The following is a 26781-nucleotide window of genomic DNA, read 5'->3' on the forward strand; positions in this document are numbered from 1 at the left end:
CGGGGGACCGAATTAGCGAATTAGAAGACACGGAAGCAAAACACACCCAAACTGAACTGCAATTGGAGAAAAAAAATTAAAAGACAGGAAGAGAGCCTAAGGGAGCTATGGGACAATATGAAATGAAGCAACATACGAATAATAGGGGTGCCAGAATAACAGAAAGAGGAACAAGGGTTAGAAAATCCATTTGAAGAAATAATGTCAGAAAACTTCCCTGATGTGGGGAAGAAAAAAGTCACACAAGCACAGAGAGTCCCAAACAAGATGAACCCAAAAACACCCACACCAAGACACATCATAATTACGATGGCAAATGTTCAGGACAAAGGAGAAAGTTAAAGGCTGCAAGAGAGAGACAGAAAGTTATATACAAGGGAGCTCCCATTAGATTATCAAATGATTCCTCAACAGAAACACATCAGGCCAGAAAAGAATGGGAGGAAATGTACAAAGTGATGCAAAGCAAGGGACTGAATCCAAGAATACTCTATCCAGCAAGGCTATCATTCAAAATTGAAGGGGAAATAAGGAGCTTCACTGACAAAAAAAGCCTAAGGGAATTTATGACTACCAAGCCAGCAATGCGAGAAATGCTACAGGGACTGGTGTAAAAAGAAGAAATAAAAAGGTAAGAAAGGACACAGGCACAAAAAATAAAAATGGCTACAAAAAATTACCCTTCAATAATAACTTTAAACATAAACGGACTAAATGCTCCAATCAAAAGACATCGAGTGAGTGAATGGAATAAAAAAATAACATATATATATATATATATATATATATATATATATATATATATATGTTATTTTTTATATATATATGCTGTCTACAAGAGACCCACCTCAGAAAAAGGGACTCACACAGACTGAAAGTGAAGGAATAGGAAATATCTTTCGGGCAAATGGAAATGAAAAAAAAAGCTGGGGTAGCAATACTTATATCTGATAAAATAGACCTAAAAGTGAAGGCCATGACAATAGATACGGAAGGCCATTTCATAATACTAAAGGGACTGATACAACAAGAGGATATAACCCTGATAAACATATATGCACCCAATGCAAGAGCACACAAATACATAAAAAAACTCATGGAAGATATCAAGGGAGAGATCGACAACAATACAATCATAGTAGGGGACTTTAATACACCACTAACATCACTGGATAAATCCTCTAGACAAAAAATCAGCAAAGAAACAGCAATCCTAAATGACTCACTAGATCAGATGGACTTAATTGACATCTTCAGAAGATTTCACCCCGAAGCCACGTAATATACGTTCTTCTCAAGTGCACATGAAACATTTTCAAAAATAGACCACATATTGGGTCACAAGCAAAGTCTCCCCAAATTCAAGAAGATTGAAATCATATCAAGCATTTTCTCAGACCACAATGGCATAATATTAGAAATAAACTACAATAAAAACAGCCCCCAAAATTCAAACACTTGGAAGCTGAATAGCATGCTATTAAACAGTGATTGGATTACCAAAGAGATCAAAGAAGAAATTAAAAACATCCTGGAAACTAATGACAATAAAAACACAACAATCCAAAATCTATGGGACACAATGAAAGCAGTCCTGAGCGGGAAATTTATAGCTCTACATGCCTACCTCAAAAAAAAAAACAAGAAAAAAATGGTAATAAATCATCTAACTTTACAACTCAAAGAATTAGAAAGAGAGCAACAAGAAAAGCCCAGAGTGAGCAGAAGGAAGGAAATAATAAAGATCAGAGCAGAAATAAGTGACATAGAGACAAAAACAAAACAAAACAAAACAATACCAAAGATCAATGAAACCAAGAGCTGGTTCTTTGAAAGGATAAACAAGATTGATGAACCTCTAGCCAGGCTCACCAAGAAGCAAAGAGAGAGGACCCAAATAAACAAAATCAGAAATGAAAGAGGTGAAATAACAACAGAACCCACAGAAATACAAAGGATTGTTAAAAAATACTATGAACAACTCTATTCTAACAAACTAGACAACTTGGAGGAAATGGACATAGTCATAGAAAAATACAACCTTCCAAAACTCAATCAGGAAGATTCTAAAAATCTCAATAGGCCGATAACTATGGAAGAAATTGAAGCAGTCATCAAAAAGCTTTCAGCAAACAAAAGCCCAGGGCCAGACGGCTTCACAGGGGAGTTTTACCAAACATTCACGGAAGAACTAAAACCTATCCTCCTAAGACTATTCCAAAAAATTCAAGAGGAAGGGACACTTCCAAGCTCATTCTATGAAGCCAGCATCACCCTAATACCAAAACCAGATAAAGACAACACAATGAAAGAGAATTACAGGCCAATATCCCTCATGAACATAGATGCTAAAATCCTCAACAAAATTCTAGCAAATCGGCTCCAGCATTACATCAGAAAGATTATACACCATGACCAAGTAGGATTTATCCCGGGGATGCAAGGATGGTACAATATCCGCAAATCAATAAACGTGATACATCACATAAACATATTGAGAGATAAAAATCACATAGTCATATCAATTGACGCAGAAAAAGCATTTGACAAAATCCAACACCGTTTCTTGATAAAAACTCTCAGCAAGGTGGGAATAGAAGGATCATACCTCAACATAATAAAAGCCATATATGACAAACCCACAGCCAACATCATATTCAATGGGCAAAAACTAAAACCATTTCCCCTAAAACAGGAACAAGACAGGGATGCTCACTCTCACCACTCCTGTTCAACATAGTACTGGAAGTACTAGCCATTGCGATCAGACAAGAAAAAGAAATAAAAGACATCCAGATTGGAAAAGAAGAAGTAAAACTGTCCTTATTTGCAGATGACATGAAACTGTATATAGAAAACCCTAAAGACTCCATAAAAACATTATTAGACTTAATAAATGAATTCGGCAATGTAGAAGGATACAAAATTAACACCAAGAAATCTATGGCATTTCTATACACCAATAATGAACTTACAGAAAGAGTGACTAAAAAAGCAATCCCATTTACTATCACACCCAAAAAATTAAGATACCTAGGAATAAACTTAACTAAGGAGGTAAAAGATCTATACGTGGAAAACTACAGGACACTGAAAAAAGAGATAGAGAAAGATGTAAACAGATGGAAGAACATACCGTGTTCATGGATTGGTAGAATCAACATCATTAAAATGTCCATATTACCCAAAGCAATCTATAGATTCAATGCACTCCCCATTAAAAAACCAACGGCATATTTCGCAGACCTAGAACAAACTTTCCAAAAGTTCATCGGGAATAAAAAAAGACCCTGAATAACTTCAGCAATCCTGATAAAGAAGAACAATGTAGGTGGGATCTCAAAACCAGATATCAAGCTTTATTACAAAGCCACTGTTCTCATAACAGCCTGGTACTGGCATAAGAACAGACATATAGATCAATGGAATAGAATAGAGAACCCAGAAATCAACCCAAGCCACTATGCTCAATTAATATTCGACAAAGGAGGCATGAACATACAAAGGAATCAAGACAGTCTCTTCAATAAATGGTGTTGGGAAAATTGGACAGATTCATGCAAAAAAATGAAACTAGACCACCAACTTACACCATACACAAAAATAAACTCAAAATGGATAAAGGACTTAAACATAAGACAGGAAACAATAAAAATACTAGAGGAATCCACAGGCAGAGAAATCTCAGACATATGCCAAAGCAATTTCTTCACTGATACTGCTCCTAGGGCAATGGAAACTAAAGAGAAAATAAACAAATGGGACTACATAAAAATAAAAAAGCTTTTTCACAGCAAAAGAAACCATCAACAAAACAACAAGAAAGCCCACTGCATGGGAGAACATATTTGCCAATGTTATCAACGATACGGGTTTAATCTCCAACATTCACAGGGAACTCATACAACTTAACAAAAGGAAGATAAACAACCCCCCCCCCCCAAAAAAAAAAAAGGGGCAATCGACCTAAATAGAAACTTTTCAAAAGAAGACAGAAGGAAGGCCAAGAGGCATATGAAAACATGCTCAAAGTCACTAATCAAAACGACAATAAGATACCATCTCACACCTGTCAGAATGGCTATCATCAACAAGTCAACAAATGACAAGTGCTGGCGAGGATGTGGAGAAAAAGGAACCCTTGTGCACTGCTGGTGGGATTGCAGACTGGTGCAGCCACTGTGGAGAACAGTATGGAGTTTCCTAAAAAAACTAAAAATGGAACTCCCATTTGACCCAATGATCCCACTTCTAGGAAAATATTCCAAGAAACTTGAAACACCAATCAGAAAGGATATATACACCCCTATGTTCATAGCAGCACAATTCACCATAGCTAAGATTTGGAAACTGCCTAAGTGCCCATCAGCAGATGAGTGGATTAAAAAACTGTGGTACATCTACACAATGGAATACTACGCTGCGGTAAAAAAGAAGTTCTTACCATTTGCAACAGCATGGATGGAACTGGAGAGCATTATGCTAAGTGAAATAAGCCAGTCAGAGAAAGATAAGTATCACATGATCTCACTCATTTGTGGAATATAATGAACATCATAAACTGATGAACAAAAACAGATCCAGAGACAGAGAAACATCGATCAGACCATCAAACCTCAGAGGGAAGGTAGGGGTGGGTGGAGGTAAGGGGGAGAGATCAACCAAAGGAATTGTAGGCATGCATATAAGCCTAACCAATGGACACAGACAACAGGGGGGTGAGGGCATGAGTGGGCAGGATAGGGGGGGTAATGGGGGAATACGGACACATATGTAATACCTTAATCAATAAAGAAATTTTTTTAAAACAGCTTGATTCAAATTGACCTGGACGTTGTCTTTCACATAAAAATCATCACTTTTAAAGCATTTAAACCAGTGTTCACAAGTATCTTGAGATGGAGCATGTTCACCATAAGCTTCCCGAAGTATACGATAACTTTCAGCAGCACTTTTCTTCAAAATAATGAATTAAAACTTCCTGCAAATGTTCTTTTTTTGGCAAAAAATTTGACATTTTTAAGCGTAAAAATATCTATAATGTTAACACCTTCAGCAAATTTGACATATGAAGTTTTGAAGCCTGCCGTCAATACAAAATAGCATACATATCAAATTGCATGTATATCAACATATGTGTAACTCCATCTGTTGAAAAAAATCCGCATTATTAACCAGTACACCCAGTATATGTATTGCGCATGTGTAAGTCAACCTTTTTTTTTTAAATTGCCAGCGCATGTTATATGTACCGGCCAGTCGATCAGTCGGACAGATGGACGGTCAGTCACTTAGCCTTTTATATATATAGATATCTGATTACTACCCATCTTCAATTGACTACTCTAAGCATCCAAAATTAAACTAGTCATTAACTTTACCTAGTCTTATATCCCTCTTGCATTTCCTTAATCTCCAAAGCAAAAAAACATGAGCCACGTTTGATATGGCAAGTTCTCCCTCATTGCTTTTGTCCCATATTATTCTAGTAAAACTATTCTTATCAAAATTATGAATCACCTCCATAATGCCCAGTCCAATGACTATTTTTACATATTTATCTTACCTGACAGCATGATTTGACAGAGCTGACTGCTCCATCCTCTTTTGGCTTCCTTGGTAATCCTCTTTGGTTTTCCTCCTAACTCTGTACACTTTCAAGTTTCTCAAGTTCCTTTGCTGCATTTGGAGCCCTTTGCTCTCCCTAGGAAATGTCATCCAATCCTATGACTTTAAGTGCTATCTACATGCTAATGCATATTACATGCATGCACATACACACTCCTAGTCATGGACTCTTTCCTAAACTCCAACTGACAATTCCATTTAGGAGTCTAACTGGAATCTAAAGTTTAACATGCTCAAAACAGAACTTATATTTTACCTCCCAGATCCGTTTTCTCCCAGGCTTCGATTTCTCAGTAAATGGCATCAGGTGATGAAGCCAAAAACTTAGGAGTCTTACATAAGGCAACAGCCTAATTATTATCTTTTGCTTCTATGTTATCTGCCCTTAGTTTATTTATTCAGTGCCATTTTGAATATAAAATCAGGATATGTAACTCCAATTGCTTAAAATCTGCCAATGGCTTCTCTGACTACATAATCTTACCTTATAATAGACAAATATGCAAATTGACCGCACCTTCGCTATGCCCAAGCCACGCCCACCAACCACGCCACGCCCACCAGGAACGTTGCAGGGACGTTGGGGTGTGGCGGAGCCTAAGGCCGGGAAAGCCTCAGGCGGAGGCTTTCCCGGCCTTGGGCACCAGTGGGGAGCCTGCACGGATCGCAGGAAACCACTGGGGGTCAGCTCCTGCGATCCTTAGCAGGGATGTTAGGTGCGGCCGAGCCCAAGGCCACCGCCCGGGGCCAAGCCCCGACCCTGAAAGAAGGCAGAAGGCGGTGGCCACAGCCAAGGCCTGGGTCCCCGGTGCCGGCAGAAAACTGGTGCAGGCAGCCAGGTCAATGAAGGTCTATTGCACGAATCTTCGTGCAAACGGGCTACTAGTCTAAAATAAAGCAAGGGTTAAACAATGGTAATGGGCTCATATCCAGTCCATGTCCTGTTTTTGTAGAGCCCATGAGCTAAGAATGGGTTTTTAATTTGTAAAGGGTTGTTTTAAAAAACAACAACCAAGAAAAATACATGATAGACCACATGTGGCATGCAAAGCATAAAATATTTAATTTCTGGCCTTAGCCGGTTTGGCTCAGTGGATAGAGTGTTGGCCCTCGGACTGAAGGGTCCCAGGTTCGAGTCCAGTCAAGGGAACATGCCTCGTTGCAGATTTGATCCCCTGCCCTGGTCAAGGTGTGTGTGGGAGGCAACCAAACAATGTGTCTCTCTCATATCAATGTTTCTATCTGTGTCTCTCCCCGTCCCTTCCACTCTCTCTAAAAATCAATGGAAAAATATTCTTGGGTGAGGATTAACAACAAAAATTATACACACACACACACACACACACACACACACACACGTGTGTATATATATACATATACTAGAGGCCCGATGCATGAAGATTCGTGCAAGAATGGGCCTTCCTTCCCCTGGCTGCCGGCACCACCTTTGCTCCAGCCTGAACTGCCTTTCCGACTTCGCTCTGGCCTGGAGCCGCCTTGTTGCCTTCGCTCCGGCCCGGAGCTGCCTTTCCACCTTCCCACGCTGCCCAGAGGCGCAGAGCTGTTGGGGCGGTGCGGAACGCCTGTGTCGTCGCCATGGCGAGGACGCAAGCGTCCCGCCCCACCCCCTTGACACCTGCATATGCACATTAACCCACCATCTTTGTTGGGTTAATTTGCATACTCACTCCTGATTGGCTGGTGGGTGTCACGAAGGCACGGTCAATTTGCATCTTTCTTTTATTAGTGTAGATATGTATGTACGTGTGTGTGTGTGTGTGTGTGTGTGTGTGTGTGTGTGTATGTATTAGAGGCCTGGTGCACAAATTTGTGCACAGATGGGGTCCCTTGGCCTGGCCGGCTGGGGGGAGGTACCAGGGGGAGGTTGGCTGTGGGAGCGCACTGACCACCAGGCGGCAGCTCCTGCATTGAGTGTCTGCCCCCTGGTGGTCAGTGTGTGTGATAGCTACCAGCCGGTCATCTGATCGTCTGGTCGTCTGGTCGTAAAGGTCACTTAGGCTTTTATATATATATATATAGATATACACTTTCTGGCTTTTTACAGAAAATGTTTTTGACTCCTATCTAAAGTAGACATTGCTGCCCTGGCCAGTTTTACTTAATGGTTACAGCGTCAGCCCTCAGGTTGAAGGGTCCCAGGTTCAATTCCCGGTCAAGGGCATATCTTCTTATTGGCAAACAGCACTTGTTAAAGCAGTGATGGCGAACCTATGACACGCGTGTCAGCACTGACACGCGTAGCCATTTCTGATGACACGCGGCCGCATGCCGAGGATGAAACATTTGCTGCTCCTGAGGATGAAACATTTGCGACTAGAGTCTTGGAGTTAGTTTTTTCCTCAAAGTGACACACTACCCGAGTTATGCTCAGTTTTTTGGCGAAGTTTGACACACCAAGCTCAAAAGGTTGCCCATCACTGTGTTAAAGACTATGGTAACTAAATTTACACTTGCTACTATAATACAGAAACTATCAAATTAAAAGACAAATATAGTAACTATCAAGTAGAAAAATACCAAAGAAACCAAATCTCTACAATAGAGAACTATATAGATCCAATAATAATTATGATCTTGATTCTTCCCTATCAAACTAGTCACATCAGGGTTAGTTCTCAATAAAACAGAAAACTTGGCTGGAAAAAAATATGTAAGAAAACATATCTCACACATGCTAGATTTAAAAAATGGAGTCTACTGAAGCAATTCATCCCTGCCCACCTTTAAGTCACCACCTCTTTCAGTACTTTTTGATACACAGAAATATTCACACACACGCCCTTCTAAAACCAGTGATTTAAAGCTATGCAAGAAAATATAATTACTTTCCTGAAATGATAAATTTATAATTTCAAATTGAGCATATATATAAAAATTTAATTCTTATTTACCTGCAGCTTGAAAACAATACAAAATTTACACCTGATCTTACCTTTGTAAGATAATCTACTTTCAAATTGTCAATCATCATATTTTTTTGGGATAGCTCTATTTTCAGTAACTGAATATTATGAAGTAGTTCTTTTCGTTCAATTAGCTGCCTGGTGATTTTGATTTTACCATCTCGCTCTTCTGATGAGGAAATGTCATCTGTAGGAACTGTTGTTTCTAAACTAATATCTTCAGATTCCAGAGAGCTAGAGACATTCACTGTTTTTGATGCCTTGGCAATTTTTCTAGACATTATTATGGGTCAATTTTCTTCTCCAGTTCTATTTCAGTTTTCTGTAGGTTAAAAAATATTAAGTTAAATTACTCAAACATTCTCGGTGGAAAGCATAAAACATATTACAGAGACACTTAGGATTCCCTAAGGCAATCTGAGGACCCCAAATCTAGGACACATTAGTAAATTATAGATCAGATCAAACACATTAAATCAAACTCATTAAATCCTATTATGAACGCAGGCACTTGGATGAATAAGAAACCTAGTTCCTGGGCGCAGGAATACTTGGAGGAGACAAAGAAATGCGTATGAGATAAAGGATAAAGCTCTAACGCTACCAATAAAAGCAGCTCATGTTCAATATTAGAGAGATCACTTCCGAGTTTGTCAGGGGAAGGTTATACAAAGATAGAAGATAGAAACTTGGAGGATTTGGGGAGGAGTAGTAACAAGGGAAAAGCATGCAGGTGTTAAGATTGGTGTAGAGGTGGTGAAAGTTAAAGACAACGGAAGAGAGTGGTGTCAGGCTGGGGCCAAGTCTTTGTGAACCAGAGTAGCTAGTGACTCCCCTTACCCACCGAACACACACACACACCCCTAATAATCCAGGCTGCGGAGGGCCCTGGCAGACAGCAGATGAAAACAAGAGGGTAGAAGAGAAAAACTCAAGAATTCTAAATCGAACTTCTTACCCTTCCAAAAGAATTTAACAACTCCTTTATTTTAATACTACACGATATAATGAATTATTTACGGTATTGCTGATAACCGTTTTTCTAAACCCAAGGATGTGTATGGAGGGGAAATGGCAAGAACTTTGGCTGAATCGGCTTCCCTCCTTTTTAAAGGGCAAAGGGTAAGAACTGGATGAAATCCAAACAGGCAACACCCCCTGGGGATCAGGGGCTGATACTGCCCACACAGGCGGGTCAAAGAAAACCCAAACTTAGCAGCATCGGAGGATTCCCTGCCCCACGCGGGAAAGGGACAGCCGAGAGCTACCTCGAAAGCTTCGATTACTCCACGTCGAAGGCTGGACCAGCCGCCACCGCCAGGAGCTGAAGGTGTCTTCAATGGGCAGTTCAGGTTGCAGCGCCTCAAAACTGAATTTCAGGTCGGGGGACCGTTGGGACCCGTAACCAAGACAACCACTTGGGCGCCCAGAGGAGGACCTGGGAAGCGGCAGTCTGCAAACGCCCAAGCCGCCGGAACTTGGCCGGGATCCGCCCAGGCGCGGGAAGCAACGCATGCTGGGAGCTGGAGTCCAGAGGCGGGCCACGCCCACACCGTGGGCGGAAATGGCTCCGAGATCCGCCCATCCTCCCTGGCTCCTCGCTTTTGCCCAATCCCCGCAACCCTCGGAGAGCCAACCAGCATCCACCTCGACGTTTTCCCGCGAGAAGTGTTTGCGAGTATCTTGGAGCGAGAAGGCGCGAACCTCCGGGTAAAGTCTCGTCGTGCGACCGGGCTCCGGGCTGAGTCTTTTCGCCGGAAGAGCGCGGCAGCTGTAGGGATTCCGCGCCACGAGGCAAGATGCTGAAGTCCAAGACTTTCTTAAAGAAGACCCGGGCGGGCGGCGTGATGAAGATCGTGCGCGAGCACTACTTGCGGGATGACATCGGCTGCGGGGCGCCGGGGTGCGAGGCCTGCGGCGGGGCGCACGAGGGGCCGGTCCTCGAGCCGCAGCCCCTGGACCCCGCGAGCAGCCTCTGCCCGCAGCCTCACTACCTGCTGCCTGACACCAACGTGCTGCTGCACCAGGTGCGTCGGCGGGCGAACCTGGGCCCACGCGGCCGTGTCCGGAAAGGGGGTGTGACAGATAGGGAAACCGAGCCCAGGGAGGCTGGTCTCGGGCAACATCACGCGCTTAGGGAAGAGGCAAGCAATTGGGACCCGTGCCTCTGACCCCCCCAGGACGAGTTTCTTGTCCTTGTGTGTGGTGTTTTTGAATTCTTGGAATCACAGGGACTTTAGATAACGTTATTTTTCTAACTCCTGGTGTCTCTTCTGCCTTAGATTGTAACTGTCTAGAGGCCGGGGACTTGGCTTCTGTGGCCTCCAGCCTGCGACCCCCCCAGGCAGCTTGTAAGTGCCTACTAACGAAAATATGTGGGCCGACGGATTTCTTTGTTAATGGACTTAATTCTGCGAAGTTTTAGAATTAGTCTGTTTACATGTGCTTTACAGGTCTAAGGGTTTTCTGTAGCAAAATATCCCCTTGCCTTAGTGTATATTTAATTATGCGTGTGTGTGCGTGTGTGTGTGTGTGAATCCTCACCCGAGGATATGTGTCATTTATTTTTAGAGAAAGCGAGGGAGAGAGAGAAAGAGGGAAACAATGATGTGAGAGAGAAACATCCATCGGTTGCCTCGCACACGCGCCCGACCAGGATCGAACCCGCAACCTTAGGGATGTTCCCTGACCGGAAATCGGAAACGCAACTTTTTGGTGTCCCCGGAGGCTCCAACCAACTGAGCCACCGGGCCAGGCTATATTTCCTGTTTCTTAAACCCGTGGCGTTTTATGTTCGACAGAAACAATTGACAAATGAACATAAGAAAATTAATTTTTTTCTTTTTCTGCTTCTTTTCTTTCAGATTGATGTTCTTGAGGACCCTGCCATCAGGAATGTAATTGTACTGCAAACAGTTCTGCAAGAAGTGAGAAATCGGAGTGCCCCGGTATATAAACGAATCCGAGATTTGACTAATAACCAGGAAAAGCATTTCTATACATTCACCAATGAGCACCATAGGTAGGAGGAAAATTAGGGTAATTACCAAAAACCACAGAATTATCTAAATGTAGAGGAGGGCTCCTGTCAGTAATGTGTGATGATGTCAGGAGCTATCTGATAGGTTTCAGATACTTACAGGGCTTTTATTTGGTTCTCACACAGTTGTACAGAAGATAATGCTAAGTAGACCTAATTAAGGTCACCTAGGCATTGATTGGATCAAACCTAGAACCAAGGTCTCCTGACTCCTATGCTATAGTAGGTACTTTTATTTCTAAAATGTTTTCATTTTGAATTGATTTTAGTATGAGTCCAGCAATAGAATTATGGTAGATAAAATTTGCCTAGGTTCCTGGCATACCGTACTATATGAATAGACAGCATAGCTTAAAAAAATGTAAGTTTGTGAAGGAGGTTTTAAATATAAAGCAGATTTATTCTTAATGGGCTTTTAAAAGTTAAACTAATACCTTATAACTGATCACATTGAAGAAGATAATGATTCAAGTATAGAATTCTTATGTTTCAAATTCATGACCTGTGTTTGAAGATAACGTGTGATCTTCGAAAAATAGATGTCACGATTATGTTACATAAATCTATGATGCGTCTTAGTATGCTTTTATTAGATTAGATTAGGGCTTCTGAATCTTGGCACTGCTGACATTTTGAGCTGGGTAATTCTTGGTTGTGGGTGCTGTCGTCCTGTGTTATAGGATGTTTAGCAGCATCCCTAGCCTCTACCCATTAGAAGCCAGTAGCAACCTTTCCCCTCATCCACAGAGTTGTAACAACCCAGATGTTTCCAGACATTGTCAAACATTCACAGGGGGCAAAATCACCCCCATTTGGACCACTGGATTAGCTGGTAGATTTGATAATGAAATCCCATTGGAATATGCAAATTAAAAATGTTAGATTCTCAATTTTTTCTTTATTCTTATATCCCAAGCTTTTAAAAAAAATTGTTCTTGTTAAGAACATCTGCCCAGCCAATTGTCAGTGGCTGAGCTTAGACTAAGGTGACCAGACTTTAACATTGGTAAAGCGGGACACCATTGACCCGGGTTGGGGGGTGGGGGGTTCTTTTTTTTTTTTAATATATTTTATTGATTTTTACAGAGAGGAAGGGAGAGGGATAGAGAGTTAGAAACATCGATGAGAGAGAAACATCATCAGCTGCCTCCTGCACCCCCTCCACTGGGGATGTGCCCGCAACCAAGGTACATGCCCTTGACTGGAATCGAACCTGGGACCCTTCAGTCCGCAAGCCGACACTCTATCCACCGAGCCAAACCAGTCAGGGCCGTAAGTGTCACTTTCAAGGCCGGCGCTAGACTTTTTGCCGCCACTATAAAATATAAATAATACGAGTACTGCCTGCTAAATTCAAGAAAATTTATGTATTTATGAAATAGATAAATAAATAATTTACTTAAATTATCTGAATAGCTGATTTGTAATGACATCACTTGTTTAACTAGCTTACTAGCACGCAGTACGATGTGTATCATCTGAGAGACAGTTACAAAATGTTTTCATCGTTGCCAACCCCAAAAAATGCCATTGTTCATTAAGTCCAAACAATGGTGGTCGAATTCTAACAACTGATCAACAATGCGAACTTTGATAAGCAGTTCTTGATAAGCAGTTCTCAACAATTATTTGTTATTATTAAAGTTTAACATTATAAAATTAACAAAAATAATATAAAACTCATATCCTGGCTAAATAGCCACATGGCCGCCGAAAACCCTATATTCCCTTCCCGTTCTCCCGCCGTTCCCTAGCTTGTCGTGCATTCTTTCCAAAAATCGGGACTTTTTTAAAACGCCGCGGGACGAGGGACAAATTGTTAAAAATCGGGACTGTCCTGCCAAAAGCGGGACGTCTGGTCACCTTAGCTTAGACACATGAACCTGGAGGTCATGGTTCAATTCCCTGTCAGGGGACAAGTCCAGGTTGTAGGCTCAATCCCCAGTAGGGGGCATGCAGGAGGCAGCCAATCAATGATCTTTTTCATTATTGATGTTTCTATCCCTTTCTCCCTCTCCCTTCCTCTCTCTGAAATCAATTAAAAAAACAACAACATACTTTAAAAAGCCAAAATTTCTAAAAAAGAACATCAGTAAAGCACTTGTAGCCATCTTATTCCTAGCTTGAAATCTAGAAGTAGAATGTTACTTGTTTTTCAATGCAGAAAGACCAGGTTTCTGTGGAGAATGGTCATCAGATCCCTAATCAGGTTATTTTGTTAGCTTAAGTGCAGTGGGTAGAGTTTAGCAATACTGGGGTTAACAGGAAAAATCTTAGATCTTAGGACACTTAGGTAAATATCATCTAAGATTCTTTTCCTCAAATCATGGTAAAACCAATTCAAAAATTTATGACAGTGTCTTTGATTGTTACACTTAAAGCATTAGTAGGTGTAAATGGTGAAGAATAAAATAATTCTAAAAACTATTATAAATAAGTAAAATTTTTAAATTTAATCTATTATCTTGAAGCACTAGAAGTTACTGTACTGAGTTTTGTTATTGTACTTAAATTTGGCTTGTAAAATAGATTCAAGTAAATGATGAGTATGCTGACATGTTTCGGAGTTCAGAGTACATAGTCTTAGAAAGGAGTATGCAGTCATATCTGTATCTGGTCTTTTAGTCTCTAGATAGCCTCTGGCATTTATAGTGTGTTTACCATGGATAATTTACATGCATTATATATTAATAGAATGATATGATCATAAATTATCTAATTCTACTATTTATAGCTTTTAGGAATTACTGTTAACCTACAGTTAAAATGAAATCCACTATCAGACCTGCAAAGTTTTATTATAGTTTTTTCCAACAAACCATTACTTATTTGATGTTCCAGCCTGAGTATAAATTTTGATCTTGATTTTCCTTCTGGTGAAATAAAATTAGCCTTTTTATCGTTCCATTAATAACATGATTTTCTTTTTCTAAGCAAATTGTTGTCTTAGAAACTTAACTATAAGGATCCTATTTATTTCCTCTCTGAGTTATAAATCTGAATTACATTCAAGAGAAAAAGATATACCCTTGACTTTTAAGTTTAGTACTTATTAAGCATTTATATCCTAAGATTTTTTACATATGCTTATTTTTTATTGATTTTCATTTCTTTTTTAAAAATAATTTTTCTTTTCTTTACATTTAGAGAAACTTACATAGAACAAAAACAGGGAGAAAATTCTAATGACAGGAATGATAGAGCCATTAGAGTAGCAGCAAAATGGTACAATGAACATTTGAAGAAAATGTCAGCAGAGAATCAGCTGCAAGTCATCTTAATAACGAATGACAGGAAAAACAAAGAGAAAGCCTTAGAAGAAGGAATACCAGCTTTCACTTGTAAGTCTAAACGTAGAAACTGTTAATTCATGTTTCAAATGTATATAGAAGTTATCATCAGGGCCATGGTCAGAAATTCACTTGGTTATATTGTATTTTCACTAGTGGCCCGGTGCACGGATTCGTGCACATTGAAAGGAAATTAATTAGAAACCATATTCGGGGCCGACAGTGCCCCAGCAATAACATAACCTGCGGCCAAAGGTAGAATGGCATGGCCCCGTGAGGAATTGGGCTCCCTCCTCTCTGGTTCCGGGGTACATCACCCGAGAACTGCCGCTGCCAAGTCACCACAGCTCGGCAGCTCCTGCGTTGAGCGTCTGCACCCTGGTGGTCAGTGCACGTCATATGTACTGGCTGGTTGGACAGTTGGCCGGTCAGACAGTCACTTAGCCTTTTATATATATAGATAGTCTTTTAGTACCTCATGTGATATTATTGCATTTTTAAATTTCTCTGCATTTCTAAGCTCAGTGTGTTGTGGTGCCCAGGGGCTAATTTCCCCATCACTGTTTGGAATGGGCTTAGCAATAAAAGCTCATAGATAGGCTTGACCCACTGTCTACACTCACTGATGTGAGCATGATCACATCAACAGATATGGACTTCCCCCCTTACGCCCACAAAAAGATGATTGATGTTCTTCCATATCTAAAAAAAAACAAATAAGCAAAAAACAGTGGAATTTATTAAGAACTATAAAACTTATTTTTCAGGTGAAGAATATGTAAAGAGCCTAACTGCCAACCCTGAACTCATAGATCGTCTTGCTTGTTTGTCTGAAGAAGGGGTATGTTTGAGTTTGTTTTATTTTGCTTCTAAAAAGTAAAAATATTAAAATAGCCATTTTGGTTATGAAATATAAAAATTGGAATGTTGGTGGGAACTGGAATAGGAGTTGGGTTATAGACAGTAAGAAGGTCTCTAATAGTCTTAGAAAATACCATTTCTATAAGGCATGACACTCTAAAACAGCATTGTTTGCCAATATATCCTCAGCAACCTGAGTAGGGCCTGGCACTTGGTAGCACTGTTTGATGAATAAATAAAATAAAAGAATCTATGGCTGGTTTGTGAATAGGAGTAGCTATTTGACAAAGAAGTGGCAGACACTGAAGACAGAGTATACTGTAGTGGTAATCCCGAAGGAGGAGAGAAGGGAGTCATAAGAGGTAGAATAGGAAGGGCAGGGGTCTGATAATGAGAACCCTGTAGGTCAGTAATTTCTATAGTGCTTTACAAAGATCTCCCTAAAGGGCTGCTATAAGGAGACTAGAGGCCTGCTGCACGAAATTCATGCATGGGTAGGGTCCGTAGGCCTGGCCAGCGATCAGGGCCAATCTGTGGGGCGACTGGCGGGTCGATCAGGGGTCGGGGCCCACTAGCATCCACTTTGGCTGGTCTGACGCCTCCTTCTCGCTGGCCCTGCCCACCGCCACCACCGCCGGTCGCCTCCCTCTGTGGGGTGACCTGCAGGGCGATCAGGGGCTCCCGCTGGCACCCACCTTGGCTGGTGGCCTGGCACCACCCGCTTGCCAGCCCTGCCCTCTACCGCCGCTGCTGGTTGGGGCCTGTGGGCTGGGGGCAGCACCTTCGTTGAGCGTTTGTCTGCCCCTGGGTGGTCAGTGAGCGTCATAGTGACCAGTCGTTCCACCAGTCTTTCTGCTGTTTGGTCAATTTGCATATTAGAGTTTTATTATATAGGATGATAGCATATAGGATTCTGGGCTCCCTACCTTATACTGGGTGGCTAAAAGAAATTAAGGGTATATAAGAGTGCCTGGGAGGGATGGGGGAGAATGATCAGAAATGTTATTTTTTGAAAGGACATTCTAATAATATGTAAAATGATGCACTGTATCAAGGGCAAGATTAGAGGCAGATGAATCACTGTAATAGCAGATGTGAGAGGGCTTGCTACGGGAATCATTAAACTTCGTGAGCCCTCATTTCCTTACATGTAAAGTGTGTTTAGCAATAGTCAGTTGATAATGTTGTTATGAGGATTGAATGAGAGAGTAATGGTAGTACTAAAATTCTTAGCTCAGTGCCTAGCACAGAGTAAGTGTTTAAATGGTAGCTATTATTATTATAGAAATAGGTTTTAATAGAACATTATACATACATCCAGTCTTTACAGTATTTTTCCCATCTTTGTTTGCCTTCAACCAGCTACTTTAGAAAACTAAATGTGAGAAAATAAAAGCTGGGCTTAATTTTTGGAATACAGATTTAGAATTGCCCTGTCTAATATGTAGCCACTAGTTGCATGTAGCTGTTTAAATTTAATTAAAAATTCATTTTCTCAGTTGCATTATCCACTTCAAATTCTCAAGAGCCACTTGTGCATAGTGGCTTCCATCACAAAAAGAATATTTCCTTCATCACAAAGTTGTTTTGAATAGCTATGATCTAGGAGAAGAAACAAGTAATCTAATGTTGGTAATACATAGTATTTGATTAAGTATTATGGTACTAAATGTTGAGTATGGTGAAATTATAGAGTTTTAATGTAACGTGTGTTCCTCAAATTCACTGTGCCATGCAACATCATGTAATAACCACAGAGCTTATGGGAAAATGTGGTTAGCGGCACATACTCAAAAACTTCAGGAAGTGGTAGAAAGAGGATTATCTAAATTCAGACAGGAAGTTGTTAACAGCAGACGAAGATGGTGGGGCTCAGAACATATGGTGATCTGAGGTCATTGTTAAGATGTTTGGGAGATAAGTGTGTATTTTGTGGAATCCTATGCAGCTTGGTTCACCTGGTACAGTTTTGTTCATTCACCTTGTATTTTCTAATATATCAGTCACATTGGAATAATTTGTGTTTTCAAAACAAGCAGTATAGTAGAATGGACCGTACTTAACAATGGCACCTAACCCAGATTTGGGATGTCAGGGCTTCTCGATAGAAATCATGTCTAAGCTGAGATGTGAAGAGTGTTAACTAGGCAAGTTTGCTTTGAGACAGGGTCATTTTAGCTCAGTTATGTAAAGGAGTTAGCAATGGTTTATAACTAGGGGAAGAGCATTTCATGCACAGGAAACAGCAAGTTCAAAGATTAGAATAAGTTGGTAAGATCAAGAAAGAGAAAATGGGATGGAGTGAGCAAGGAAGAAAATTAGGAATGAACTTAGAACTGTAGGTAGGGCAAAGTAGTATATAAAGAGTCATGGGGGGAAATATTAGTCTTCTACTGCTGGATAGCTGTTGAGCAGGGGAATAATATAACTTATCCGGCTGTTCTAAGGATATATTAGAAACAAGAATTTCCAGGTAGGAGAATATTTTAGTACTTTTGGGGAGAGAAGACAAAATTGGACCAAGGTAATAACAGTTAAGGTAGTGAGAAGTACTCAGATATTGGGTGTATTTTATAGATAAGTGTCTTAGGACTTGGTGATGGATTGATTATATGGGGCTATGAGGGAATATGGATGACTTGAGTTGTTTCATTTAAGCAACTACATAAATAGTATCGTTTTATTTACTAGGTGTACCAGTCAGTAATGCGGATTTTTTTCAATAGATGGAGTTAACACATAGGTTGATATATATGCGATTTGATATGTATGCTATTTTGTTGTATTGACAATAAGCTTCAAAACTTCATATGCCAAATTTTTTGAAGGTGTTAACATCATAGATATTTTTACACTTAAAAATGTTGAATTTTGTGCCAAAAAAAGAGCATTTGTGGGAAGTTTTAATTCATTATTTTGAAGAAAAGTGCTGCTGAATCCTTTGGGAAGCTTATGGTGAACATGCTCCATCTCAAGATACTTATGAACACTTCATATACTTAGTATATAAAGTGATAAGACCAAATGAGATTATCTAGGGCAGGGATTAGTAGACCTTTTTTTAAAAAAGAGTATTTACAGAATTCTGCAACCATCACCACAATCTAATTTTAGAATGTTTTCTTCCCCTGTCAAACTCCATACCCATTACCACTCTATTCCAGTCTCCTACTGAAATGCTCTTGCTCCAGCCAGAAGCAACCACTGATCTTTCTGTCTATAACTTTATCTATTCTGGACATTTCACATAAATGAAATAATGCAGTATGTGGTCTTTAGTGACTGGCTTTTTTTCTCTTAGCCTAATATTTTCAGTTTTCTCGTGTTATAGCATATATCAATACTTAATTTATTTTTATTGCCAAATAACATTTTATTTATCAATTTTCCAGTTGATAGATACTGGTATTTTAGTTGTTTTCACTCATTGGCTATTAATGAAGGATGCTGCCATGAACATTTGTGTACAAGTTTTTGTATGGACATGTGTTTTCATTTCCTTCAATATATACAAATGGGTTTGCTGGGTCATAGGATAATTTTATGTTTAACTTTTTGAGGGACTGCCAAACTGCTTTTCAAATATTTCAGATATATTTGTGTTTTCCACAGTGCATTCCCAAAGCAGTGTATGAGGGTTACATTTTATCCATTTTCTCACCAATACATGTTATTGTCTGTCTTTTTTATTATAGCCATTCTAATGGGTTTCAAGTGATACCTAATTGTGGTTTTGATTGCATTTTCCTAATGATTGGTGATGAGCATTTTTTCATGAGCTTGTTGGTGTGTGTGTGTGTGTACATATATGTGTGTATATACACATATATACACACCACATATATACACACCACATATATGAGTGTCTTTTTGAGAAAATGTTTATTAAAATCCTTTGCCCATTTTGAGTTGGGTTATTTATCTTTTTATTGAGTTGTAAGGGTTCTCTACATATTCTGGATACAATTTCTTTATCATGGATATGCAAATATTTTCTCCCAGGCAAACTTTTTTTGTAAAGGATAAGTAGTACTTTTTTTTATAGCTTTGCAAGCTATGATCTCTGTTGTACGTACTCAACTTACGCTATTGTAGTGCAGAAACAGCCATCAACAATAGATAAATAATGGAGCATTGATGTGCTCCAATAAAACTTTATTTGGTGCATGAACTTAGTTTGCTTAGCTCTGATCTAGGGGAATAAGTATGAATAGAAAAGAGAAGAGGTCCAAGCGCTGAGATCTTTGGCACTCTAATGTTTAGAAGTCAGAAACATGAGGAGAACCAAACCAGCAGAAGTGATATAAGAGGAAAACCAGGTGAGTGAAATCTGTGGAAGCTGAGTACAGAAAATGTTTCAAGGACAAGGGAGTGATCATCTGTGTCAAATGTTGCTGATAAATCAAATTAATGAGGACTGATGATTGGATTTAGCTTTATGACAGTTTGGGGGACTTTTCCAGAGTAGTTTTGATGGGTGGGAGGCAGAAGTCTGACTAGTATAGGCGAAAAAATGAGAAAAGAGAAATAACAGTATTGTAACACTTTCAGTGCTGGAATCGAAGGAGAGAAGTATAGTATTTGCAGAGCAAGTGGGATCAAGAGGGTTTTTTTTTTACTATTGTTGTGTTTCCTTTTTTTTTTAAAGACGGGAGGAAATAAGGGAATAAATGTAGACAAAGAAAAGGGCCTATTGCTGAGCCTTGGGATACAACAACATTTAGAGATCAGGAACAGAAGAATTGACAGAAGAAACTAATCAGTGAAGTAGTACAGAAACCAAAGGAATAATGATTTGGATGCTGATGTGTCTTAGGGAAGGAAATATCTTTTTTTTAAAATTTCACAGGAATGAGAACAGAGCATTTAAATTGCTAAGATCATATACTAGTGACCTTGGCAATATGGTTTCAGTTGACTGAGGATGACACTTGATTGTAGTGGATTTGGGAGAAAGTGCAGGTGAGTAACTAGATACACAGCTGTTCTAGAGAATACTGTTGTAGTATTTTGATTTGAAGTGGAACATGATCAGGCCAGTATCTGGAAGGAGACCAAAATTTTATTATGTATGTATGTATGTATTTATTAATATGTTTTTATTGATTTCAGAGAGAGGAAATGAGAGGGAGATAGAAATATCAATGAGAGAGAATCATTGATCAGCTGCCTCCTGCAATGCCCCCTACTGGGGATCGAGCTCACAACCCGGGCCCTGACCAGAAATTGAACCATGACCTCCTGGTTCACAGGTTGATGCTCAGCCATTGAGCCACACTGGCCTGGCTATTTATTTATTTTTAATAGATTATCTTATGTTTATATGATGGTGAAAATGTTTGATTCTAAAGGCAGAAGATAATTAAAGGACTAAGTTCTTGAATAGAGGAGAGGAGATGGTTTATAGTGTTCAATTGAAAAAACAGAAACAGTCAGTGTAGCTAGCCAGTGTGGTTCAGTTCTTTGGGTGTCATCCCGTGCCCCGAAAGGTTGCCGTTTCAACTCCTGGTCAGGGCACATGCCAGGTTGTGGGCTTAATCCCTGGCAGGGGGTGTGTAGGAGGCAGCTGATCGATGTTTTGCTCTCACATCGAAGTTTCTCTCTTCCTTCCTCTCTCCTTAAAGAAAAAAATCAGTAAAAAAATGTTTAAAAAAAATGAAAGAACAGAAATATTGTATTCATTGATACAGGAAAGAAAGCAGAGATTTTGGTGTTGATGAAGTAAATAGGCAGATTCAGTGGTGGGAAGATGAAGTAGGTCTCTACTGACTGCTTCTGATTCTCAGTATTAATATTGAGGTCCCCCATCTGAGAGTGGGGAAGAAAAATGGGGAAGTCAGAGAGTTAGCAAAAAGGAGAAGGTGAAAAATTGTGGAAAATAGAGAAGGAAATGAAAGGAGCCAAGCAGTTAGGATTTGGGATATTGAAGTTGCTAAGAATCCTAATGGGTGTTGTGGTATATCTAAGACAGTTCCCAACTTAACCTCTGTCTTATATCCTTAGCTATTTAAAATAGCCAAAATAAAAATAGCATTTTCTTATGCTTTCATAGCCATAGCCTTTTCATGAAATTGATGGTTCAATTTAGCATCTACATATCTACCCACCCACTTAAGTATTCACACCTTTGTTTTGGGAGGCCTGGGCTGGGCAGTGGTTTCTTAATGACATACATCTGTGGATAAAAACCTTAACCCTTTGTACTCGCTTGCTTTTTACTCGATTCCTTTATTCTACTCAGGATTTAATTTATTAAATACCCCAGATTTTACAAAGCGTGGCAGTAGAATAAAAAACTGGAGTTTCTTTTCATACAAACTTATTTATTTGGATTTTTTTATATTTCAAATTATTGATACATTCAATACAATTCGACATACGAGCTGCTACCAATGCTAACTGTGTCGAGTCACACTCGACATCCGAGTGCAAAAGGTTAAATGTAATGAAATTGAAATATTTTTGTAGGTTGCCTATGAACTGAAAGCATTTTTTTCTCTCACTGTGCTATATTATATTCTCATTCATGGAGTTGTATATACCATGATGTGAAGGTATTTAAAAGAAATTACTTGATAATGAAAATCCTCCTATCTAATAAAAGAGTTATATGCAAATTGACCATCACTCCAACACACAAGATGGCTGCCCCCATGTGGACACAAGATGGCTGCCACAAGATGGCCAGCAGGGGAGGGCAGTTGGGAGGGACCAGGCCTGCAAAGGAGGTCAGTTGGGGGCGATCAAGCCTGCAGGGGAGGGCAGTTAGGGGTGACCAGGCCGGCAGCGGAGAGAAGTTGGGGGTGACCGGGCCTGCAGGAAGGGAAGTTGCGGGGGACCCAGGCCTGCAGGAGAAAGCAGTTGTGGGGGACCAGGCCTGCAGGGGAGGGCAGTTGTGGGGGAACCAGGCCTGCAGGAGAGGGCAGTTAGCGGTGACCAGGCCTGCAGGGGAGGGCAGTTAGGGGCAATCAGGCTGGCAGGGGTGTGATTAGGGGGTGATCAGGCTGGCAGGCAGAAGCAGTTAGGGGCAACCAGGAAGGCAGGCAGGCGAGCAGTTGGGAGCTAGCAGTCCTAGATTGTGAGAGGGATCCCAGATTGGAGAGGGTGCAGGCTGGGCTGAGGGACACACTCCCATGTGCACAAATTTCATGCACCGGGCCTTTAGTAGTTCTATACTTAGTGTACAGAACACTTACATACTAACTGCATTTTTTGGTTTGCTTATTTCACAGAACGAAATAGAAAGTGGAAAAATAATATTTTCAGAGCATCTTCCCTTAAGTAAGTTACAACAAGGCATAAAATCTGGTACATACCTTCAAGGAACATTCAGAGCCAGCAGGGAAAATTACTTAGAAGCTACAGTATGGGTTCATGGAGATGCTGAAGAAAATAAAGAGGCAAGTGTGTAAATATATTCCTTATATACTAAAATACTTTTTGTTCATTATTTTCTTTTATAAGTGTTTAAAATTCTATATGAGAATTTAAATTTGCTTTGTACTCCCAGTTTATCAGCTTGAAAGCAGTTTGTGGGAGGTATAGATACTAGAATTAATCACTTTTTTAGAAAACTACTTATTGAAGAAAATAACTTTCTATTAACCTACTTTTATTGTTTCGTCAATCAAATATTAATGAATAGGATGCCTCTTTTTTATATATTAAGACCAGTTATGAGAAATACTATTTACATAACATGTAATTGCTTCAGAGGACTTTACATACTTTAAAGTGAATAGCAATTATTTTGGGATACTTACTGTTTGCCATGTACTCTGCTAACTGCTTTGCCTGCTGCATTTCGTTTAATCTTCAACCCAGCCTATAAAAGTAGGTACTCTTTGTTTTACCAGTCGGGACCCTGAGGTTTAGAGAGGTTAAGAAATTTCCCTAAGGTCTCTTGATACTAATGTAAGAGTTGTGGCAGAGCCATGAACACAACTCATGTTTTCTGACCATGTTTTTTTCTACTTGATATTGAGAAATTAAGAGGGTGTAGTAAAGGGACACGATAAAGGAGGACAAGTAGAAATACATGGTGACATTCAGAGTATATCTAAACTTTTAGGTAACCTTCCAATTATTGCCATTAAAATATCTGGACACATGCCATTTACTGTTTTACACAGATAATCTTACAAGGGCTTAAAAATTTAAATCGAGCTGTTCATGAAGACATTGTGGCTGTGGAGCTACTCCCCAAAAATCAGTGGGTAGCACCGTCTTCTGTGGTTTTACATGATGAAGGTCAAAATGAAGATGATGTGGAGAAAGAAGAGGAAACAGAACGCATTGTATGAAACCAAGCAAGTTTTAATTTTTGTCTGTAGTTTTGTATAATTAGTCAATGTGTTAGTTTTGGAGAATATTACACAAATCTCATTGCTTTCAGATTTATTGAACAAAAGTATAGTTCTACCCAGAGTTGATTTTTTTCCCCTCTATTTCAGTAGTCTTCTTTTAAATGAATATCTTATTTGGCTCAAGTAAACAGGTTTAAATGCAAAAAGACTGTTAACTTGAGTATGAAACTTGATCTTGTCTGACCTGCATCACATGATCTGTCTGAAATTAGTGAGTTTTAAGTAAATAAAATTAAAATTTTCTGAAATGCTTTTATGTAATGTTAAAATTCCCTTAGTATAATAGATGTTCTACTGGGCCCTTATATTTGGGTCTGTTTAATTAGCCCTTCTCTATTACCGTATTTATTATGAAGGAGAATACTTTTGGTTGTTTCTTAGGAGCCAAAGTCTACCTGATATGATCAATTTATTTCCCTATTTCAGGAATAATGTAATTATTCATACATTAGTAGTTCTTTTTCCATGATTTATATTCTGGAGTCTTACTATGACATTGTGCCTGTAGAGTCTAGGCCATAGAGGAGTGTTAGAAGTGAAATACCGTAAGGTTCTTCTGCTGTTTCTAATAAGAAATATTCTTTGAATTTTTATTTTGGATAAAAAAGAACCATTAAAGACATATCTCTTTTTTTTAAAGTATTTAATAAATGCCACGCAGCTAATTAGTGCATACTACTACTAAAATCCTAGTCTATTAATTCCCAGACCTCTGTATGTGTTTAGTAAATCCTGATATTAAAATTGAAAGAGTTGAATTCTGACATACTTATTCAGTTATATTAATTTTTTTCAATTATCTCTTTGTAGTCCCTTATTATTATGGAAAATGTCCATGCTTTGGTTTGGCATGCCCTTGCCTAGAATTTTGAAACATCAAGATTCTTTACTTTTATGACATAATTTAGGGCCTGAAAATATTAGTATCCATATTTGTATTCTAATTATGAAGGGAAATTGTGTCATTGTACTTAAAGGAAAAATAACAAGATTTTTATTTTTAAATCCCAGCTTAAGACTGCTGTAAATGAAAAAATGTTAAAGCCTACAGGTAGAGTTGTAGGAATAATAAAAAGGAATTGGAGACCATATTGTGGCATGCTTTCCAAGTCTGATATTAAGGAGGTGAGTATATTGCTGTGTAATAAAAAATGATACAATTTAATAGAATTTAGAGCCTTCATCCTGTGATTTTCTGTGTGTATGTGAAATATTTTTTTCTAATTTTCTCTAGTCAAGAAGACATCTCTTTACACCTGCGGAGAAGAGAATTCCTCGAATTCGGATTGAAACCAGACAAGCGTCTGCTTTGGAAGGACGGAGAATTATCGTTGCTATTGATGGATGGCCCAGAAATTCCAGATATCCAAATGTAAGTTTGAATTAGTAATTTTATTTTAGAATAATTTATTTAAAATTTGTGAATAAAATTGCTTCACTTAGTGAAACTTGAATATAGGCAGTCCTTGGGTTACATCGGACTCAACGTACATCATTTCGTGGTTATGTTGCCATTGATTTATTAAAAAATTCATAAATTTTTATAAAAAAAAAGTTCTATCATTTCAACATATGTACATATGTGCTTTATGTTTTTAATTATTTATTTACCACAAGTATAGGTCAGGAATTGTTATCTTTCTTTTAAATTTTTTTTTTACTGATTCACTTCATTACTGCTGTGTATATGCTCCATGTGGGTGACGTAGGTGCTTATGTAGGTGGGTTCCGAATTACAGCAAAAATTGCCTTACGTCGCACCATAGGAACGGATCTCTGACATAACCTGAGGACCTACTGTATGCTTGTTTGTAAACTTCATACTGAAATTTAGGAATATTTCACAAAATTACTTGATAGGTAGTGCATCCAATTTAAAAATGAATCTTCTGAAATTCCAATGTAAATCATTTGGTTACTTTTACTCAATTTTTCAAACAAATACTTTTTAAAAAAATATATATTTTATTGATTTTTTTACAGAGAGGAAGAGAGAGGGATAGAGAGTTAGAAACATCGATGAGAGAGAAACATCGATCAGCTGCCTCTTGCACACCCCCTACTGGGGATGTGCCCACAACCAAGGTACATGCCCTTGACCGGAATCGAACCTGGGACCCTTGAGTCCACAGGCCGATGCTCTATCCACTGAGCCAAACCGGTTTCGGCACAAATACTTTTTGATAGTGACTACAAAAATGGTGTTTAAGACCTAAGTAGATGCCAATAAACAGATTTTAAAGCTACTATATTTGAAGCACATTTTAAACTTAAATGATTATAGTAAATAATCTAGGCCATCACTAAGTCTCCATCATAAACACTTGAGAATTGTTATCCCCTTTATCAGCTTTAATTTATCAAGGAGTCATTTCTAAGAAGTGGTTATGGGTACATTTAGAAATACTAAGGTTATATGATAAATGCTTAAGAGCTCAATGTGATAATCCTATATAAAAAACAGCTAATATGCAAATTGTCGTCACGCCCTTGCACCCTTGTGCCGGAACTATTCAGACATTCACACTGGGGAGAGAGGATTGGGTACCAGCCAGGCACAAATGGGCTCGCAAGAGAGGAATGGGGACCAGCCAGGCTGCGGCCCATGAGAGGGACAAGCCACCCACCCTGCGGACCCGGGCGCCAGCAGCTGCTCCTGTGCCTGGTGCCCA

The 26781-nt window shown here is 39.4% G+C and overlaps 2 protein-coding genes across 7 annotated transcripts in view; one reads left to right on the forward strand and one right to left on the reverse strand.

Annotated features, from left to right (window-relative positions):
• The window catches only part of PIBF1 (progesterone immunomodulatory binding factor 1), a 213295-nt gene extending 203260 nt beyond the window's left edge, over positions 1 to 10035 (reverse strand). For all 4 annotated transcript variants that reach the window (XR_013813899.1, XM_079779469.1, XM_079779468.1 and 1 more), the window contains exons 1-2: positions 9821 to 10035; positions 8582 to 8874 (exon numbers count right to left, since the gene is read on the reverse strand). Coding sequence is in view for 3 of the 4 variants with exons in the window: in XM_079779469.1 (XP_079635595.1) it covers positions 8582 to 8833 (252 nt within the window). In the remaining variant the exon portion in view is untranslated. The remainder of the gene's footprint in view (positions 1 to 8581; positions 8875 to 9820) is intronic.
• Positions 10036 to 10248: 213 nt separating this feature from the next.
• DIS3 (DIS3 homolog, exosome endoribonuclease and 3'-5' exoribonuclease) overlaps positions 10249 to 26781 on the forward strand; it is a 37256-nt gene continuing 20723 nt past the window's right edge. The window contains exons 1-9 of one of the 3 annotated variants that reach the window (XM_079778991.1): positions 10443 to 10579; positions 10835 to 10903; positions 11417 to 11574; positions 14740 to 14933; positions 15650 to 15723; positions 22976 to 23143; positions 23876 to 24040; positions 25121 to 25234; positions 25344 to 25481. In XM_079778991.1, the coding sequence (XP_079635117.1) occupies positions 14840 to 14933; positions 15650 to 15723; positions 22976 to 23143; positions 23876 to 24040; positions 25121 to 25234; positions 25344 to 25481 (753 nt within the window). In that variant the 5' untranslated portion in view covers positions 10443 to 10579; positions 10835 to 10903; positions 11417 to 11574; positions 14740 to 14839. Of the gene's footprint in view, positions 10580 to 10834; positions 10904 to 11416; positions 11575 to 11730; positions 11815 to 14739; positions 14934 to 15649; positions 15724 to 22975; positions 23144 to 23875; positions 24041 to 25120; positions 25235 to 25343; positions 25482 to 26781 lie in introns of those variants that run through there. The other 2 variants (XM_079778990.1, XM_079778992.1) reach the window with 2 other exon arrangements.

Source organism: Cnephaeus nilssonii, assembly GCF_951640355.1.
Source record: "Cnephaeus nilssonii genome assembly, chromosome: 8".
NCBI classification, from domain to species: Eukaryota; Metazoa; Chordata; class Mammalia; order Chiroptera; family Vespertilionidae; genus Cnephaeus; species Cnephaeus nilssonii.